This window comes from Colletotrichum fioriniae (assembly GCF_027942845.1).
Source record: "Colletotrichum fioriniae strain IMI 355084 chromosome Unknown scaffold_2, whole genome shotgun sequence".
NCBI lineage: Eukaryota > Fungi > Ascomycota > Sordariomycetes > Glomerellales > Glomerellaceae > Colletotrichum > Colletotrichum fioriniae.
In genome coordinates, this window is record NW_027076838.1 from 1,776,302 (window position 1) to 1,796,887 (window position 20,586).

At 53.1% G+C, this 20,586-nt stretch overlaps 6 protein-coding genes across 6 annotated transcripts; 2 read left to right on the forward strand and 4 right to left on the reverse strand.

Moving 5' to 3' along the window:
• Positions 1–48: 48 nt before the first annotated feature.
• On the reverse strand, positions 49–3,327 carry N0V96_002294 (uncharacterized protein; the record flags this gene model as incomplete). The annotated part of the gene is made up of 1 exon (XM_053187668.2): positions 49–3,327. One exon carries the CDS (start codon positions 3,325–3,327, stop codon positions 49–51), a length of 3,279 nt encoding a protein of 1,092 aa, XP_053055172.2.
• Positions 3,328–7,169: 3,842 nt separating this feature from the next.
• N0V96_002295 (uncharacterized protein) lies at positions 7,170–8,830 on the reverse strand (the record flags this gene model as incomplete). Its single annotated transcript, XM_053187667.2, has 2 exons — positions 7,170–8,248; positions 8,308–8,830. The coding sequence occupies 2 exons, from the start codon at positions 8,828–8,830 to the stop codon at positions 7,170–7,172; spliced, it is 1,602 nt and encodes a 533-aa protein (XP_053055171.2).
• Positions 8,831–10,479: 1,649 nt separating this feature from the next.
• Positions 10,480–10,983, reverse strand: N0V96_002296 (uncharacterized protein; the record flags this gene model as incomplete). Its single annotated transcript, XM_053187666.1, has 1 exon — positions 10,480–10,983. The coding sequence occupies one exon, from the start codon at positions 10,981–10,983 to the stop codon at positions 10,480–10,482; it is 504 nt and encodes a 167-aa protein (XP_053055170.1).
• A 3,485-nt stretch (positions 10,984–14,468) lies between these two features.
• N0V96_002297 (uncharacterized protein) lies at positions 14,469–15,350 on the forward strand (the record flags this gene model as incomplete). Its single annotated transcript, XM_053187665.2, has 1 exon — positions 14,469–15,350. The coding sequence occupies one exon, from the start codon at positions 14,469–14,471 to the stop codon at positions 15,348–15,350; it is 882 nt and encodes a 293-aa protein (XP_053055169.2).
• Positions 15,351–15,935: 585 nt separating this feature from the next.
• Positions 15,936–17,692, reverse strand: N0V96_002298 (uncharacterized protein; the record flags this gene model as incomplete). Its single annotated transcript, XM_053187664.2, has 8 exons — positions 15,936–16,814; positions 16,876–17,044; positions 17,098–17,109; positions 17,168–17,264; positions 17,321–17,342; positions 17,398–17,492; positions 17,546–17,579; positions 17,660–17,692. 8 exons carry the CDS (start codon positions 17,690–17,692, stop codon positions 15,936–15,938), a joined length of 1,341 nt encoding a protein of 446 aa, XP_053055168.2.
• Positions 17,693–19,225: 1,533 nt separating this feature from the next.
• Positions 19,226–20,545, forward strand: RFC2 (Subunit of heteropentameric Replication factor C (RF-C); the record flags this gene model as incomplete). The annotated part of the gene is made up of 4 exons (XM_053187663.1): positions 19,226–19,341; positions 19,411–19,489; positions 19,539–20,321; positions 20,375–20,545. 4 exons carry the CDS (start codon positions 19,226–19,228, stop codon positions 20,543–20,545), a joined length of 1,149 nt encoding a protein of 382 aa, XP_053055167.1.
• Between the last annotated feature and the right edge of the window lie 41 nt (positions 20,546–20,586).

Sequence of the window (20,586 nt, forward strand, 5' to 3'; positions counted from 1 at the left end):
CGTTCTGTTCGGGAGTTAGCATGAGTCCGAGTCCATTCGGCAATGGGTCTAGGAGAACTTACCCGCTTCATTTTCGAAGAGGAGCGTGATGTCGTCGTGCTCACCCGGCAAATCCGGCAGGTCCAGACAAATGAATCCCATGTCGTCCGACGGACCATCGCTGCCGTTGGGCATACGCGGCATGGGGAACTTGGCGTCAACAAACTTGATACCAGCTTTGCTGCTCCTCGAAAACGTCTCGTATACATCCGTGCCTTTCAAAACGAAGTTCATACACTGGCCGTGGTGAAAGTCTGGGAAGAACGCGAGGAGTTGCATAATTGTGCCTTGTTGCACCACTTGGACTCGAGTCAATCCCGCCTCCCATTTCTTGTGGATGGGAACCACCATTCTTCGACGAGAAATTGCAAAGGTAGCGGCGAGGCCGTCGAAGACGACCTGGAATCCAGTCAATGCAGCCTGGAAGGCATGGAGGTCTTTCTGCGTCGGGAAGCTGTAAGTGCGAATCGTTTGAGTTGTTTGCAGCATTTGGAGCATTTCGGTCATAGCCTTGGGGATCTCTTTGCCAACAGTCCCATCTGCTACATTTGCAGTCATGTCGAACTGCGGCTGGCGCATCACCACGAGGGACTTGGTCTCTTGAACCTCGAGCCTCACTCGTAATTCGCCGGGTTGCAGGTTCACTCGGTCAGTGAGTAAACCCTGCTTGGATTCAACGATGACTCTTAATTTATCGGCTAGAACTGTCCGAGGATATTCGTCGTCGGCATCTTCGTTGATGACTCGAAGGGATGTCCAGGGGATCTGGCTGACGCCTGGAAGATACTTGCTATCCTGCAAAGAAGTCGACATGGAGAATCCGATAAGGGGCACGTCTGCGTAAATCGTCTCGTCTTTTTGCACAGAAGTGCCGGAAATGAGGCTGTTGAGCTGGGCCCGCTCCCCCTCATCAGCAAACGAGAGCACCATGCTCACCTTTAGGCGCTTGTTCGGATCCGGGTTGAGATTGTCGTACTTGAGCATCAAGGCAGCATCACCTCCGTCCGACCTAAGGAAACTGAAGGGAATCGGCATCTGTGGCGTGTAGGTGTGGTTGACACCACTGAGCGTTCTCGTGCGAGGGCCTGTCACCACGACGATTCTGTACCCCCTATGGTAAGCGCGTGGGCCTGCAGCAGCATGTTCCTTATGAATCTTCTCAAACAGAGCCACATCGCAATTTGCCACGGCTTCCTTGGGGAACGCCCGGGCATTAGGATTTGAGTCGAAGTACTGGAACGATCGGAGAGTAGAACGGAAAACACAGTGTTCGTCGGATCGAGCGTAAAGTGTCGACTGAACCTGGGCACCAAAATCGTACATATTCCACAGCATTCGGTAGTCCTGCTGTGAACACTGAACGACAATCATGAAGCCTCTGGGCAGTTTGATCTCGAGTGAGTGGGTTGAATTGCGCCAGCGGACATCGTCCCAGGTTGGACCCGAGTTCTTGTTTCCTTGGATTCGTAGGTTGACCTCGCCGTGTTGACTGGCGATAACAAAGACCAGGTTGTGCTGTTTGTTAGGTCGGACCATGGTCAAGAGACAAGGGAAATAGAATCTCTGTGAGTCCATGCCTTGTTCCATCAAGAACACATCTGTGCTCACTCTGCCGAATGTGAAGTTCTCAGCTGTATCATTAGGGGGCAGAGTCTCCAGAATTTCAAAAGCAGAGGGGGTGCGAACAACCCCCGTCATGGCTGCAGATGAATCGGCAGTGAGCAAAGCAATCATGTCAACGCTTAGCCGGGGGTATTCTACCCAGATAGACTTGTCGATGGTCTGAGGCAAGAACGCCTCCTCAGGCGGAAGGAATCCATTCCTCTTCATTGAGACGGCAAGCTTCTTGAGAACGCCGACCAACGTTGAGCGAATCTCAGTAATGCCTGCATCGGGTGCAAGGCGCTTGTTCTCCTGCACCTCAGGTATGGCTTCCTCCACCAACCAGTAGCCTTTTGCGAGGTTGGCATATGCCTGCTGGCGATCATTCTCGTTCTGCATCTGGTCTTGAGGACTACCAGGTCGTGCACGAACTGCAACCTCTAAAGCAGCGCGTCCTTTGATGAGCCACCACAGTGCAGCACGTGCTAGCTCTAGCGGTGAACAGGCCGAAATGGGCTTGATTGTCTCGGCATGCAGTCGGAATAGCTCATTAAAGTGGCGAGTTCGGGTGACGAATGTGTTGAGAGCGTCGTCGCCGACTGCAAGGACTGCATCATGCAGGTTGAAAGATGCCTGTCTCGAGGCGATTGTTGCAGATGGAGGCGCCATGTGATACTGGGAATTGACAGAAGGTTGCCGAGAGAAGTTGGCAGCTGTGTTCTGCTGTTGGCTGAATTCGGTGCTGCTGGAATATATGGATGAGGGACTCTGGTCGGGAGGCTTTCTGTAGTCATCTGGAGATCTTTGCTGGAGGGGCACCTTGCTAGGTGGCACTGGAGATCTGGTTGGAGACTCGATTATCTGTGGTACGAGAGGTGTTTGGCCTCCCTGCTCCTCTCGCTCAGCTTGGCGTGCAGCCTCTGCAAACGCCTTGCCCTCTGCTTGTCGCATCTCCGCCTGCTGGTGCTCGATGAATGACTTCCGATTCTCGTTCTTCGCGATGGTCGGGGTGTCTAAGAATGGCGCTGAAACTGCGTTACCCGGTGCCACCTCTCTATAAGCCGGAGGGGGTTCTTTGGGCTCGATAGGTTCGTTGCTGACGGAGGAGAAGCCTGTCTGTGTTCGTCGCAGGCGGCCAGGCATGAAGTCTGAGTCTTCTTTCGGTGCTGAGGGCGCTCTCGGCGGGGAGTCGTGAACAGCAGCCACGGGTGTACGGCGTGGAGACGGCGGAGGTCGCTGCTTCTTGCGCCTCGATACCTCAATGGCTGGGATTTCCGACTCATCACCACCTTCGCCAATGATGTCGGGTTTCTGGTCCACAAAGCGAACAGTCAAGCCCTTTCGGTTGCTACGCCGCGGGCTCCGAGGTGGGATGCCCGGGCTTAGGCCAGGGCTGCGAGCGGAGTACTGGCTCGGGGGGTTCAGACTTTGCTGTGAGTGACTAGCGACAGACAAAGCTTGAGGATAGCGAGTAGCTGAGGATATGTCGAGCTTCGAAAGCTGGGGGATGACGGTGGAGGGCGAGGCATGGTTGACCTGCAGGGTATCAGAGGGGCCGTTGAGGAAATCATTGATGTTGTTGCCCGTCTCTTCAGCCGTGGGCTTGCGATCTTTTTCCTTGAGGGCAAATAGCTTCCCCATCAGACGACCCCGCCTCGAGGTCGCGGAAGGCGGCTCGTTCTCCATTGTTTGAGACCGTTATCGACACGCGGTAATATCGAAACCATAGGAGTAGGTGGGATCCTATGCGAAGTAGGCGGCGTCAGCAAAGGCAGGCAAGGTAAGAGGCGTGAGCTGCTTCCCCGGTGGGATGTAGTTGGAGGAGGAAAGAGGTATGGGGATCAGCAGCCAGACCAGAAAGTGAAATACCTCGAAGAATTACGGAGCAGACCTCAGTTGAAGCTGCTAAAAAAGGAAAAAAAATGCCGGCAATCACTCTTAAGCGGAAAGTGCGATTCTTGGATTTTTGAAAGTTGGCAAGTCGATTTGAGAGAATGACGCAGCACCCGTGATAATTGTGCGAAGTGGCCTACGCAAGGTCTGGCGGTAGGTAGGTGGTCGTCTGTCAGCCAGGCGTGTGCGAAGCAAGGTAGTTGCAGCGATAGCAGTGACAATTCGAGGTTGGAGAAGGTCTGAATTTGGCAAAACGAGCCCAGACGTATCGGGATTGTTTGCCTCGCAGCAGGTACGTTGGTGGTGCTTGCTGCTGGCGTCACTGCAAATGCGACCGTGACTGCGAAAGAAAGGCGGTCGGTGGCTTCAGCCCAAATGGGGTGAGATTTCGACGTTGGGTTATTCAAGAGAAGCAAGGGGTTTCAGTTTCGGAGAGATCGCAGGTACGCAGTGGTATTGTATTGGAAGGTGCGGAGCGGCAAGGTAAGGTAAGGTAAGGTAGGCAGGCACGCAGGTAAGGTGCAGAGCAGTGCAATCGACGCGCGGGTCTGCGGGTGCGGAGCTTGACGACGACACAGGGAAAGGTAGGTAGGTAGGTACGGATACTGGACCTGGGTCTTGCCTTCCTCACTAATAATTACCATGCGGATACCTGGCGAAGGGCGGCCACATGCACCACGTTGAGGAAGGAAGTTCCAGCGCCCTCGAGCATGGAAGTTGCAAGAGATGCGACAAAAGGCATGGGGGAGTTGAATGTGGGTAGGCGCCCGTGAAGTGCGGATACGTGAGGTGGTGAGGTGAGATTTCCAGGTTGTCTTGGACCGACTCCTCGCTACCTAATACCTCGAGGTACCTTACCAATGTGCGTACAGCGCGTCTGTCTCCAAGTTCCTTGCCTAGGAACTTTACGCTACTTCCCCCCTCATGCGTGGACCCTTGAAGACTCCAGTCTGCCCTTTAAGTGGCCGGGGGCCGTCGTTGACACTACAACAAACTCAACCCCCCCTTTCCGATCCCCGCCCAACCAGACCGGGTCGAGGTGGTTGCACGTCACAAGCGAGACAGAACAGGTACCTTACTCTGTACCGGACAGCGGAGGGGCGTTAAGGTACAGCAGGGCGGGCACACCAGATGGTTCAAGTACGTACCCGGCTGTCAGGTCAGGTTGCCCCAGTATCAGCACCAATCTCGACTGGACGGCAACCACGTCGTTTGCAAATCCCCAAGAGGAGTCGGATGGTATCTGTTCTTTCTCCACTGATTCTGATTGTGGTACTGATTCTCTCCCGACTATGGGAACTTTGGCTTACGGCTCATTTTACCTGCATAAGGGAGGGAAGGAAAAACAAAGGCAGCAAGGCGAGTGTCGAGGTGTTCAGACATGGGTCTTATCAACTTGATTGACGGATACTTTGGACTGGAAGGCTGCTCTACCCGTTCGGTAACGCAAAAGAGACATGAGTGAACAGGTATCTGTCAACCTCAGTGCGCCTTACGCCATCTCCATCGTGGGACATCATACATGGCCATTGTCACGCCGCACGCACAGCCTGACAACAGAGGCACGTCGCAGCACAAGCACGTCCATGGCGAAGCTTGACTCCCTCGCTGGGCTGTAGGGCGGCCATTCCGGGTTGAGTGTCCGGGGAGGGTTGGAATCCCAAGCCCCAAGAGCACGGAACCTCTCTAGGGACCTTGTCCCTACCGTTCCTAGGTACGGGTGCCCTACGCAGTAGGTATACCGCACTAATACTTAGGCGCCGGCCGAAGGCAAATTCCACACTATTTTTGGGGTCCCATTCTCCAGCTCCGAGGCCCAGGGTGCACCAGGTGGGAGGGGGACCCGTTGTGCCGTTGCAATTGGGGGCTCCTGCTGGACGACTGAGTCGGGTCTTGGGGGAGCATTGGAGGGGGCTTCTTGGTCTCACTTTCGGGGTCCTCTTTGCTGGGCGAGAATGGGACTGCTGAGTGGTGAGAATGGGTGTAGGGCGGAGACGACAGAGCGCAGGCATTGCCGTCATTGGGTCGTGTTTTAAAATAAGAGGGAGGTCTGGGGGGGTCTGGGGAGGGGCTCTTCGGCCTCGAGCGGTTCACGACACGAACTTGTCGTACTCGCCCGTTGACCGTTCTACCTATTAGCGAATAGAGTGAATTGCCCGCTTCCTACACGTAGGTAAGTGTTTTCTTTCAAGGTTGAGTGGGCTCGTAAATTCTCCTTCGTGTTCATAGTCTGCATACGACCTGTTTCCATAAAATTATTACTTCGTATCCATTTTGGTTCCTGACCACCACCTCGCTACAGCCCAATACGGGTTGGTCCGCTGGCATCAATTCTCCAGCTACTGCAGTGCTGGGTAGAAGCAACTTTGTACGGCATGTCAGGTCGGTCGCCGATCGTCTGTTGAATCGTGGTTGTGCCTAGCAAATCGCACGTGTAGGTCACAGATCAAATGCAATGCAATACGCAGTCTCATGTACCCCTTGATTTCACGGATTTGCATACACATCGGACAATCCAAGGTTCAGAGTTCAGACGCTACTTACATGATGATGTGCAGCCCTTGAGTTTCAGACATGGGACGAATCTATCAAACTGTCCGAACCTTAGCCTACTTGAGCACCAGCTTCCTTGGCGAGCCGCAACTTGGCCATCCCATCTCAGAAGGTACCTCACACTGCGACCTACCAAAGCATGTGGGCGACAAAATAAGATGTCCCGGCCCGGTCAGCAAACGAGTAGCTGTTTTCTGAAAGCCGTTATTGTCATGATTATCGTACGCTACATAAAGGCGTGTCCTGCGAGACGCAAGAGACGGAAAGCAATCGTAGCAACAGTAGCAGTAGTAATAACAATAGTAGTAATACGACTGGTAGAAACAGAGCCAAGGAAAGTATTGACCCTGTCTTGCAAATTCCCTCTGAGAACCTAGGAAGGCACGCTTAGAAAGGCCACATGTCGCGTGAGCAACGCCCGAACTGTCCAGCCGGAGTTAACTATTCCCTGCGGCCTGCCAAAAGAAAAACTTCCCGCAACAAAAACAAGCAAACACCACATGCAAGATCCCGTCCAAGCCAAGACGTGTGGATAACAACTCTCTTCAACCAAAAAAAAAAAAATTTAACTGCCTTGCCCGTTGCATACAGCATGTGGCATTAACGCCGCTTCCCCTTTTCTCTACACAATTATGTGCGAGGCAGCAGAACTTCTCTTCTCCTCCATCATCCATGAGACATCTCTTCGAGACAAATTTCTGAGGAACGAGCTGCTTGATGGATGAAGGCATCACGCTAAAGCATTCCGGAAACCTCGCAAGTCACGCAAGCCACCTATCAAGCCGCTAAGACGGCGCGAAGCCGGCACTTCTTCACCTAGCAAATATCCCTACGAGTCATTCTTGCTTCACTTTTCACGGACACGACGCAAACAATTACCACAAACTCCACAACACAAAAGTATGTCGAAAATCAAATCGCTTTCATCATTTCATTTCCTAGCTGTCGCTCGCACCGCAATTAAACCCAACTCAGGGATGGCCACCCGACCGTATCTGTTTACTCCGTACGGGTACAACGTTCAAACTCGCCCCGATCCAACAAAGTAGATTCCAAGCGCCGCCACGCCGTTATCAATGGGTTCACGCATGGACCATTTGTCGGAGTCGCTTCTCAATCTTCTGACGACCATCCAACGTCTCCCACACGTTGTGAGGCGCGTCGTCGACCGTATCCCAATGCTTCAAGTTTCTCGTCAGATGGCTGAAATCTCTCTGCTTATCCTCCCATTCGCTGTCCTTGCGAATGTTGACGCCGGAGCTGATAACTACCAGAGGTGTATTCGGGTACTGGATGGCCTTGCTGCTAATAACCTCGCGCTTGGTGAGCGAATCGGCGACGAGACTCTCCTGCAACTTTGAGAACAGGTACTTTCCACTTTGTCTAGCTGAACGACCCCAGACGCGGTCTGCGCTAGTGCGTCCGCGGAAGATGGCGCCCGGGAGACGTTCGATTCCAAGAGGCGAGAATACGCCGCGAAGCCAGTAGGAGAAGCCTCTGCCGGGGTCCGAAACCCGGTGAAGAAGGTCTTCGTGAAGAGGATCGATCAAGAGAAGGCCATTTACTTCTCTGCCGTGTCGAGAGGAGAAGATCTGAGAGTATACAGAGCCGATTCCAGCGCTGGCCAAGATCCATGGGCCCTTCTCACCAGCTCGTGCGAGAGCCTCGCTAAGGGCGTCAGTTGCCATGCCGGCTGATAGAGGGCTGGGTGCGGTATCGCTCCATCCGTAACCCGGACGGTCAGCAAAGCAGTATCTCGAGATAGAGTTGTTCTTCAAAGCGTTTTGCGCAAACTGCCAAAGTCCATTTTCGACTGGCAAATCACCTCCCTCGAAGAAAACGGTGGGTACCTTGTTGCCCGCGGCATCGGTGCCATTGCCATCGCAGTAGACGTGGATCCGGTATTGGTCGCCGTCGACCCAGTACTGCTCGCCCGGCGGGCCGAAACCAGCATCGAGGGATCGGAGAATCAGAGTGGCAGTGATAAGAATGATGATCAGAGACAGGACGATATAGGCCACGGTTGAGATGAGCACCTCGGTCCATTCCCAGACTGTGCGTCTCGTCTCAACTCGGCCAGTAAGCCTCTCCTCCTCTTCAGCTTTGCCCCATTTCACAGTTCGGTCACACGCAAGTGCCCACAAGCTCACGACGAATGCCCCTAAGGGTGGACCTGTCAGCAAAGGACCGGTCACGTCAGATGCCAAACTCTCAACTTACAGACAACGCTCGCAACTCCTACTCCAGCCTCTTCGTAACGGTTCTTCTGCACCGCAAAGATGAGGATCATGTTAACGAGTAGCATGATAGCCATGAAGATGGCCAGAACCCGGACAGCCTTGGACGGAGCCGCAAAGAACACGAGAGTGAACAAGAGCGTGAACAGTGCCACACTCGAATAGCTAAAGGCGTAAAAACCGGAGCCGCGAGTATGCATGCCAGGCGGCGTGACGAAGGAGGAAACCAAAGTCAGAGTCCACCACGTGAAAGTGAGAGCCGTGAAGAGAACAGTCATCCATCGCAGCACGCGCACCGTCCATAGGTTGTACGGAGACACTGCCGGATCATCGGGCGTCAAATACTGGCGATTGTCACTGTCGAGCCGGTTCGGTAGGAGCCGGGTGTGTTCATCGGGTTCCCGTGCCGCGTACTCGTTCGATCCTCTCTCCTCCGGAGGCCCAGGTCCATCGCGGACCTCCTGGTCGTCGTCCTTCTTGTTCCTCGAACCCCAGAGCGAAGACATGACTGGCGTTTTGTGTCGCAGCTATCGTCAAAGGCCTGGGCAACGGGGGAGTATTCGCAATAAGTGCCACAATTGATATGCGGCAGGGTATCTTTCGTAAATGCAACCTTGACCGAAAAGTACAGAAAACCGATGCAAAAAGGGAAGAATACGAGAGAGAAGGAGGGAGAAAGCTGGGAACTGGGGGACACAGGTCCAAGTAAATGGCGGTAGTCTGAAGCAGCTAAGACGAACCACCGTGGACTAGGCACTAATACTTACATACCGCTCACAGACGTCTCAATGACGGCAGGGGGGCGGGAGAAAGAGGGTGAGGGCCCAGAGCTTCATCGAATCGATACTGCAACCACCACTCACCAGAGGCCAGAGGCCAGAGCTTCCTGGTCATGTACGTCATCCTCTGCAATTGGGGAAACGCGACACAGCGCTGTCACCGAATGCGGAAAGGTGGGGAAAACAACCACGGCGCTGGCGCCGTGAGGATCGCCGATTGGAAGGCCCCATTTTCCAGCTGTCCAGTCGGGGGGAGGGACTGGTCACTGCTTCAGCAGTTGCACGCTGCACTGCACGTCCCAGTCGACGGCCCTCCGAAATCTCCACACCAGACTCGGAGCTAAGCTCCGGCCTAGCGTGGGGGATTGATGAAGCGGGCGATGTGGGAGCGAGTTGGCGAGAAGCAAACGCTCACGCTCGCGCCTCACTTTGGGGCAGCATGGGAAAAAAAGCAGGGAATTCAATATTGACGGTGGTGACCCAGCTAGCGGTCCTTCGCTTTTCTGCAACTGCATCAGCATCTGTGAGTGCCAATGTCAATTTTCAGCTCCATGCCTGAGCTAACACGAGCATCAAGTGGTGTCTTGATGTTCGAGTTGACCAACCAACCAACCAACCAACCAACCGCATGCGATCGAGCTGTCACTCACGCAGTCTTCACGGGTACGCCTCTCTCCACACCACTTGTGAATCCCATCATGATGAAATCTCTCAACCCCTCCCGTCTAGTAGGTACACAAGACAACCTCGACGGTGTCAGAGTGCTCCACGTAATGTTCAGCTTCAGCATAATTGTGGGATCGTGACACAATTGATGAGTGACATTGCGACAGTAGCGACTGTCCCAGTTTCCTGGCCCACGACTGCTCCAGATCTCCAAAATTCAGAACTACCTACCTTGTTCATCATCAATGCATCTATGTAGCAACGGATACAAGTTCCACATTATAAGACTACCGACAAATCAATGTCAACTACACATGTACCTTCAACACCCTCTGGATCCGTCAACAGCCGCCAACCACTGGAAACATCACATTGGCATGTGAATTTAGTACTCAAGGGCAAGAAAGGAGGTAGTGGGAAATGTTCCGTTCGCATCGGACTATGGTACTCTCAAAGACAGTCGTTTCAGGCTCTCTGTGTCCTGTGGCGTACGAACGGCCACCAATGGAAGTCTGAAAATTCCAATGCAGCTTCTGCAACAGGCTTGTTGCCGTAGCGTCTAGAAGCGGGTATAATGCAAAAGCGTTTCAAGCAAATCGTCATCATCTTCCAGTCGTTGTCTCGTTCATCAATCCACACACTCCTGCCTCTGCCTTATCCCAGATAAAGGCATGCTCTTCCCCCCCAATTTCGGGCGGTTTGTGTCGCGCCTACGCCCATGGGGCAATGGGGTTGACCTCCCTGCTACCCGCCGAAGATTCAGAAGAAACAGAGCCTGAGACTCTCTCGCAACCGCCATAGGCTTGGCGAACCTGCTTTCGATTGGCAAATCTCTTCTTGGCAATCGTCTCGGGATCGGGCCCGCTGGAAGGCTTAATGGCCTCTTCAGGAATTGCTCCAATAGGAGCGTGCAGCTTTGCGCTGGCCTCTGGGTCATTCATCGCGATCCCATGCTTGTGGTACTCTTGTTTCTTGAGCTGTTTCCAGTCTTGAGAGGACGGCTCGCCAGTACTGAACCAATCTTTGAGCTGGCTAACCCAATGGTTCTTGCCGTCTTTGGGTTTGGTCTTTTCGCTTCGTCTCTTCTTCGTAGGGCTTCCACTGACACTAGTTGTAGAAGCGCTGTACTCGGATGTCTGAGAATGATCGGACAATATGCGTTTCGGAGGGGGCATTCTCAAGTCCATCTCCGAGATCCTGCGTCTGAGGCCCATCTCGTCGTCTGAGAGATCGATCAACGTTCCTGGATGGTTGTCTTCTTCGTCTATCGCTAGCCCGATCTTGTGAGGGGCAGCTCGCGTGTCGACTGTTGCTATTCCCGAGCTAGATGCCGGGCGAGGTGGGCTCGCTGGGCGTAGGTGAGTGAATGCAAGATCGACCGACTTGGCGAACTTATGGCCGAGAACAAAAGCGCGTTTCTGAGGAGACGCCTTCTTAGGTGGGCTTTCGAAGACAGCCCGGGCTGATGGATGAGTAGTATGAGATCCAGTGAGAGAATCTCGATCAGGATTCTGCGGCGAACTTCTATAGACTATGGGCAGTCCTTCGGATTCGATGGTCTTCTTGGTTCTCTGTGGTGTTGAGATTCCCAGGAGACTTCGCCGTTTCTTCTTCTTCTTCTCTGGAATCGGTCCCTAGCCGTAGACAAACGCCTCTGGTCCAGTATCGGAAATGTAAGACTGCGAGTATGTCGAGGGTTCGACTTCTTCTTCCCGTATGGGTCTGTATGATGAAGCCCAGTAGAATGGGGGCTCGATATCGCCACTGAATGTGGATGTATGTGCTTCTCCGAAGCCAGCAGAAGGTAGGTGAGCGCCCGGCTGTGTGGCTGAAGAAATGGAAGGTGCCGACGGTTGTTGTAAGGCCGCGGTTGGGTATGAGAAGTTCCGAATGGGAGATAAAGGTGCTGGTGAGTCGGAAGGTGAAAGCAGGTTTTCTTGGATAGTGAGAGGCGGGTTCTTCTGCTTGTTTCGATGCCGATGGAAGAGCCGCATTGTTCGGCGAGAGAGGATAGACTAGTAAGACTGCTATACAGGCATTCGAAAAAGGCTCCCGAATTTTCTGAGATTTGCAGAAGATGTCTGACAGTATTCTTTGATAGGTGAGGATGGAAGGTGTTGTACAATTTCCGTATAGGGCGGAGGTGATGGTGGCTCGGGGGATTCGAATATGTGCGGAGAAGGCGGAAAGGAATGGTGAAGTTTGATAACTAGTATTCGAGGCGAAGGAATTGGATGTTTTTGGATTGAGTATCGAGAGATCGTATGTTTAGTAAAGTTGAGGCAGTGCCAGAAAGAAGAGAAAGAGGAACTGGCGAGCGAGGAGTAGAAGTAGAGAAGATCAGCAGAGAGAGAGAAAAAGGACCTCGTGGCAGTAACGTGTAATTTGACGCCGGCTCAAAAGAAGCGGAATGGAAACAAGAGCATGGGACGGAAAGGTCTCAGAAGCCATGCATGCTCGCTAAGGTAGGTGCTCGCTGGCTCGCTCTCGTGCTCTTGCCCCGCTCGTGTTGATTACCTTTTACGCCTTCCCATGTTTTTCTTCAGGAAAGAGCAGGCGCATTGGCTTGGCCTGCAACTTCCATGTTTTCTTTTGGTGGATGCCATGCCGTGTCGCGCATGCCACCCCGGTGTTCAGCACCTCGTGCCATTAGCTCCTGCCATGTTGAGGGCAGAAAGAGCGAGGCATCACGGACACCATCTACCCGACCCTATCGATATGCCAGCCCTGCAATACGACTGGACGCCACATCTCGCTAATCATACGCTAACGCCAACGTTGGCAAAGACTGTGCGGTAAACCGTAAGGAACGACGGTTAGTATTCATTGTTAGGGCACCCTCACAAGATGAGTGACGTCTTGCCCGGCCGCTCTACTACTGCGGCATCCTTGGACCATGGACAGAGCCCTTGCCTGAAGTTACTCGAGGGCTGGGACGATGCAAGGAATGGGGGTTCCACCGTCGGACTCCTCGGTCGACCGTCAGCCTAGCCATCCCTTGGTTAGGTGTCTCGTAGTGTCTCAGGAACCAAACCGCAAGACTGGCTCAGAAAATTCAAGTGCTAGCTAGCCCTTTGGCGGCGTCTCGTTTCGACCTTTGTTAACGGTCTTGGATGGGAAATGTGGTGCTGTCAGCTTGAAAGCATGGCTAACCCAGCGGTCTGGTACAAGATCAAGATCCATCTCACACACTTTAGGCTTCCCGTGTCGAGGCGCAGCATCCTTTGTCTACTAACCAGCAGGTTGAGTGAGGGGCCCGTTTGTGTAGCAGTCGGCTGTTTGAAAGGAGGAGGAATGCACTGATGATCGCCGGCAAGGAAGGAAACGAAATCTTCGCCGATGAGACTCAATATTGGAGACCGACCGAGATCAAGCTAGGTATCGGCGGGTCTTTTGCGACAAGTTTTCCTTATTTGGAGTTGTGATGCTGGGCCATATCGAGATTTCGATAGCGCGTAGGCTGTAAAATGGAAGAAGCAAGTTTTCTTGCTGCAGCCACAATCTGATGTATCACAGATTCAGCTTGCAGCCCGCGGATTCCGTTCCTCGTTCCGGTGCACCAGATGTGCCCTCTCCTGCGTAAAAGACCACATCTTCTAGAGGCCGTCGAGCTTCTCACGAGTCTAGGCAAGCTCGGAAATCGATCATGGGCTGTGCGGGAATACGGACGTACTGCAAAACAACGTTGGGCGGATTCTGGGAAGCTCTGGCTGGATAGCTGAACTACTAGACCTGAATTGCATCAGTGCTTTCTCGACGTGATCGCCAGATGATCGTGATTCAAGAATACGCTCTTTCCTTGGGCCTAAACTCAATGCCCATGGCATTTCTCTCCGGAAAGAGGTTCATCGTCGATTCCTAAGGTACATCGGCGACTCCTAAGGTACATCGGCGACTCCCCTCACAATAGCGGCTGAGCAGAAATCTCGGGATGACAACCAATCAGATTAGCTCACCTCTGTACTTCGAACCCTGGCGAAAATGAATGGAGCACCTGGCACGTGCATGCGCTTTCCGAGATGTAGTGGGCCGTGCACCACCTGCCTCGGCGACATGGTTCAGATCTTGACAATCTTCTGCAGGCACAATCGAGCCAGCCAGTGGCGAACCTGCATTTGAACGTCAACCTTGGGGCGCTGTTTCCATTTTCCTGTCTTGCATCCAAGCCTTTGACTTTGGAATCCGTTGCATGAATCGGGCGGGCCACAAAAGTAGGACAATACTTCCAGCAACATAAACAACACTAGCAAAGTCAACAAACAGAAACCGTCGCTTGGCGCACGCACTTTGGGTTTACCCGACCCCTACGTCCGTTGGCTTACGCAGCCCGCTTTGCGTCCTCATCGTCGAAACTATCACAACGCATTTCTTCTTTAGAAGCTTCTCATGGGCACACAAGCTCACAAGCACCCGCTTGAGAACCTGATTTAAGCTGAATGCAGCCTTCCCTGCACGGCGCTAGTATCCGAAGCTGACAAACTTCCCGAGCTATCTGCACGCGCGGCGCGCCAAACGCACGGTGCACATTCAGCTCCGATTGCACTCCCGTTTCCCCTCCTCAACCCCACCACGAGACGAGAGACATTCCAACCTTCAACCTTTGATTTTCCCGTTCACACACTCAGACGCCGTCCACAAACAAACAGAAACAAGAAACACCGCTGCTCCCGAGAGCGAGCCGCAAGCCCGTACCCCGACCATGCCCGGCCTCACGATACAAACAGACGCGATCTCGCCGCGCACATCGAATGCGCCGGCGACGGCGCCATCTACGTCTGCGGCTGCTGGTCCGACGGCTGCCACAGCCTCTTCGGCAGGCGGAACAAACCCACCACATGCGCAGCAGACCCCTCCGCGATCCTCTCGCTCCTCATCCCCCGCCCGGCCCCCCATCAGCCCCATAACCCCTGACCCTACCCCGACCCGTCTGCCGGACCCTCCCGCCCCTTTCGCTGCCGACCGCCCAGTCCTCACCCACTCTTCCCAGCCGTCCGCCGCTACCGCCATCCCCCCTCCTCGTCCCGAACCCATCGACTTTGATTCCAACCCCGATGTCCTTGCCCTCAAGTCGGCCATCTCCATCCTCCAGATGCAATCAAAAAAGGCAGCCGCCGATATCCAAGGGCTCAACGCCGCAAAGAACGCCGCCGTAGAGAACCCATCGGCTTTTCTCGCCGACCTCGGCGCAGGCAAAGTGCACACGCAAGGCGACAAGCTGTTCGCCGAGTCTGATTCGGATTCGGACGACGAGACAGAGGGCAAACCAGATGGGAGTGCCGCGCAAGTCAAGGCCAAGGAACCACCACAGCCGTGGGAGTCACTTCCCAAGCCCCAGAACGTGGTGCGCTGTCCACCCATCAACTGGTCACAATACGCCGTCGTCGGTGATTCTCTCGACAAGATTCACGCGGACCAGCTGGCCAGACCAAGCCAAGGCGCTCCGGCAACGTTGGGACCCAGCGGAACATACGAGTTCAAGGGAGAGCCCGGAGGTAATCAGAGGCCCTTCATCGGCGTCGCGGCCCCTTACACACCTGGGAAGGACAGAATCGAGAAGAAGGCAAGGGGCAGCAAGCGATGAAACATCATGATACTTTCATCCAAAAGATTTGATAAAAAGCCGTTCGAGGCAAGGCTGCTGGAACAGACATCCCGGGAATGGGTGTATGATTGATGCTTTCCTACTGAGGTCATGAGATTACGAGGCGTTGAGCATGAATAGGGTGCATGGGAGGGAAGGCGTTTTGATGTGTTAGACCGGGGCCTATTTCCATATTGATTTTGAGGAGAAGAAAAAACAACGATATCAACTTTCGAACGTAGCTACTTTCGTCGCATCATTATCCGAGGTATCTACTGGAGTCTAGCGGGACAATCCCAAGCCCGTTCCTAAATATGCATGATTCCGATGCCATTAACGCCGTCCAGTCCTTTGAAAGCAAGTTGAGCTTGGACAAGCCAAGATCAATTTTTCACTACCATCCTCATTATGACCGGGGAAACCGATGACCGGAAAAATTGCGACCTTTTGTACCTCGCTGGTCGCGTGGTGAATACCCGCGCACCCATGGTGATGTGCCTTAGCCTGAAGGTGGCTTGGAGAAGCAATATCAAAAGTCACTGAAAAGTTTAGCTCATGAACGCAGGACAAGGTTTCAAGAGCGACTTACTCCATGCTCTGCTGCACAGATCTACGGAGCCGCCTGTTGTAGTTCTTCCGCGCCTCGGCACCTCCCCAGTAGAGAGTGTGCGCCTCAGGGTGTACCAAAGTTCGAGGGTCGTAAGCCGGATCTTCTTCTTCCAGTGCCGTGAACACAGCCTCGATGTGAGTTCGCACATCCTCCTTTCTAAGTGAGTTTGGGAAATAGCAAACTGTCCCGTCTTCTGCAATGCGATGGTGGAAAATGCGTGTGTGAAACTTGACTCGAGGTTGCTCCTCGGGGAACTTGGTACTGAAGTGGATTTTGAAGCGGAATAGGCCACCATCGAGATTCGTCATTGGACGTCCGAAATAGGTGATGACCCAAACGAAAGGATTGTTGTCCTCCAACTGAATATCGTGAGGAATGTCTTGACGCTTGAATGCCTGCACCACTTGTTCATACTGGTGGCGCAAGTTCACAGAAAGCGTCATTTCCTTTTCGATCGCAACCTCGCCATCCTTCGCCCACTTGACGAGCTCATTGTCAAGCGCAGCCTTGACATTCCGCAGGCGTCTTTCCAATTCTGTGTAGTTGAACTTGCCGTCCATGGTGTTGCTAGCACCTTCAAACGGCATGCGAACAAACGCCTGGTGGTCCTTGACCTCGGCCTTGGCCTTTTGCACGGCAAGGAGGTAATTGTCGTAGTACCATAGGAATCGCCGCTTACACAAATCCTTGAAAGGTTCGAAAGGAACGTTCGTATCGTCGATATCATCGTTGTCGATATCCAGTTGGTCTCCGTCTGCCGCAGACTGTTGGGCAATAGCGTTGCCGTCGGGTGTGAGACCAAGGTATTCCTCCATACGCTGGATGACGGAGATTCGAAGTGTTTCGTGACGTATCTAGGGCAAGCATTAGCCCCATTGTCTCTCATCATTCTAACACACAAGAGTGTCAACTCACCTTCTGGACGTAGTCCTTCTGGTTCTTCTTATCCGATGCCTCATTGGCCTCCTCGAATCCAGGCTCGTTCTCGTAAGGGTTTCCGGACATTAAGCTCTGGATTGAAATGAGGATAGATTCGAGGCCTTGTGCTGCAGACCATTCCTCTCCACGATCTCCACGCCATGTGCTAGGCCCTGTTAGTCAAAAGTCCCTTGGCAAATCCCATGCGCCTAGCTATACCCGAGGATGGACCTGCAGAACGTTAGTGCTCTTTGCTCCTAGAATGCTCTGTTGCGGGAAGTAAACCCACAAGCAAACCTTGCCGGACGAGTAGATGTTGGGGTTGAATCGGCATCGACCTCCGTTCGTTGTAATACCGTTGACATTGGGCGACTTCCTAGGGTAATCTACTTTTGCGTCAGTCCAACCCACCCATCATTGCCATATTATGGTAAAAGTGTACCCTTATTGAATCTGATCGCAAACTGCTTTCCCGTTAGTACTGCAAGCAAATCAGGCACTTTCACAGCAAATTAGTACCTCGAAGAACCCAAACTCATACGGAGTGTCGTGAGGTCCGATGATCAAGGCCTTAACATTGCGAACATCGACATCGCGACAAGCGACAGCTATGGCTGGCAAGGAGGTCAGCATGTGGACTCGACTGTGTTCGCGGGGAGGCTCGTACAAAGATCCGAGGTTCGCTGGATGTCGCCGAGTTCCTGTTGTGCGATCAAACGTCAGCCTTGCGGTTCTAACCCCTCCTTCAATGCTCTGGTGAGGGGCGGGGCAGCTAAGGTACCTTGGTAATCCGAATGATGGATTGATCCGCCATGATGCCAGCTGGATCAGGCGCTGCCCCTTGACAGTCAGTAGGTGTGCTTTGGCAGATGCTTGGTTGTTGGCAGTGATCGTAGATTCTCCTTGACGTGGGGTAGGTAGTTGATGGAGAATCGAAGATGTGAGTGCGGCCTGAGAGCCTGGGAGAATGGTAGATGTCTGGTCAGTAAAGCGCTCTCTGCGACCGAGCAGATGCAACCTCGAGGTGGGTTCTGTTGGTTGTCGGTTGCTTGGTTGGTGGTCGAAAACCAGGGTAGGGAGATGGGTAGGTACGACCACAGACTACCTTAATGCTGCTCGGGCTGGTAGAAGTACCAGTTCTGGGCGGTAAGGACTCACCTTAGTTGATGGGACGCTGGGACGAGGCAGCTGCACCAGGTGCCTAAACTGGCAACTTGGCGGGGCAGGAGGGGTAATTTTAGCGTGCGTTGATGCAGGTGAATCGCAGCGTTATTGTATGGTGAAGAGGCCTCTTTGAACTTCACAACTAAGAACTCCTTTCAAGCCCCACAGTGCAAAAGGGTGCTTTCATAGATGCGAAATTTGAGAGATGCAACCGAGTGACGACCTGGAGGAATGCCTATAGGATATCTTAGTCTTAAATGAGATGTGGCTGAATGAGATACTTGATGTCAGACAATCGGCTCTACCAAACAGAGCCTGCTTTACCTACAGGAGTATTGATGGCATTGGATGAGGTGTGGCACTTGCTTTAGGCGGTGTTCACTATATTTGTCAAATGATCCCTTGCCGCTCCTAACCGTTCAAAGGTCGCCTCTCACCGGGCCTGAGTCCTGGTAATCTGGGTAAGGTCTTACTCGAAATCTTACATCGGATGCCATCGGGTTCCATATCGGATAATGCTTCCTTCTCCTCCCCCTCCCTTTCATGACATTATTATCTTACGTGTACAAGCAGCTTCTGAGGAATTGTTTACCCCCCGTACCATAGAGACCTGCTTGAGAAAACGAGAAAGCGATGACCAGCTTGCTTTTCGTATACAGAAAACCTTTATGCCCACCTAACCATCCGGACCTTCGTCCTGGTCATGTTCTTAGCCAGTGGACAATCTACTTTGAATGAACGAAGCGAGTTGGCGAATGAAATGAAGTACAGAAAAACTCACGATGAAAAGAAGTAGATTACTGTGAAAGAAGTGATGTTCGTGATCGCTTTTTTGACAAGAGTAAGATAGTTTCAACATTGAAGTGAGTGCCTACCTACCTTATGTATCCCGGTCTAGGTAGAGAGCTTTCGGTACGTATCTCTGTAAGGTTCCGAGGGTACCTCGAAAGTGGGACGGTCGCGGGGTTCCGTCGACGCGGTGGATTTACACCCCTGTCAGTCAAGAAAGCTCCAACACGCGTCAAATCGACTGTGCAGCGCGTCTGTCAGTTTAATTGATTTTCTACGACCGTCACTACCGCCACATACCTGAGGTGCAGAGAAGAGCTACGATTGATCGAACAGGACAACATATCACAACCTGCAACGACAAATCTTCAATCGAAATAACGGTCAATTACACATGGCGAGCTTTTTCGACCTGAAGGCCAGGAAGGCCGCCGCAGCAAACGGCACGTCGACCCAGAAACAAGAGAAATCTGCGCAACCGCCACGAGCACAGCCATGGGTCGAGAAATAGTTCGTCTTCCCCCGAACTTCCTAGAAGTCGTACGCGTTTTCACTCGCCATGCTAACGTTCAACGATAGCCGTCCCAAGACTCTCAGCGATGTCACAGCACAAGACCACACCGTCACCGTTTTGCAGAGGACGCTGCAAGCCTCCAACGTACGATCGCTCCCCGATGCAACGGCACATCGCTAACCCCGAAACGCAGTTGCCGCATATGCTCTTCTACGGCCCACCAGGCACAGGAAAGACCTCTACAGTATTAGCTTTGGCCAAAGAACTCTACGGTCCCGAGATGATCAAATCGCGTGTGCTCGAGCTCAATGCTTCCGACGAGCGTGGAATTTCCATCGTCCGAGAGAAGGTGAAGGACTTTGCTCGCATGCAGTTGACGAACCCGACGAACGAATACAAGAAAAGATACCCTTGCCCGCCATTCAAGATTATCATCTTGGATGAGGCCGACTCCATGACCCAAGATGCACAGAGTGCCTTGCGCCGCACCATGGAGACATACAGCAAAATCACACGATTCTGCCTGATTTGCAACTACGTCACGCGAATCATCGATCCCCTTGCTAGTCGTTGCAGCAAGTTCCGCTTCAAGAGCTTAGACCAGACTAACACGAAGAAGAGGCTGGAGGATATCTCAGAAAACGAGGGTGTACAGCTGGAGGACGGCGCAGTGGACGCCCTCATCAAGTGCAGTGAGGGTGATCTGAGAAAGGCCATCACATTCCTGCAGAGTGCTGCGCGACTAGTGGGCGCGGGCGACAAAGATGCCGCGGGGGCTGATGCTATGGATGTCGACAAGAAGCCCGTCACGGTAAAGATTATTGAAGATATCGCTGGTGTCATTCCTGACAAGACTATCGACACATTAGTCTCTGCCATTCGCCCACAAGGCGCTGCAGACACATACGCAGGGGTGGCCAAGGTCGTCGAGGACATGGTGGCAGATGGCTGGAGTGCTGGCCAGGTTGTTACTCAGGTGAGCCAACCCCCAAATCTTGGCTGCTCGTCGCATTGCTGATAGTTTTCCAGCTCTACCAAGCACTCGTCTTTGACGAGACGATCCCAGATGTACAGAAGAACAAGATCGTTCTCATCTTTTCCGAAGTCGATAAAAGACTTGTGGATGGCGCGGATGAGCATCTGTCTATCCTCGATTTGGCCTTGAGGATATCGGGGGTTATGAGCGGTCGTGGCAACTGATCAGTACTCAGGCTAAGTCGTGGGCTTGATCAACCCTAGGC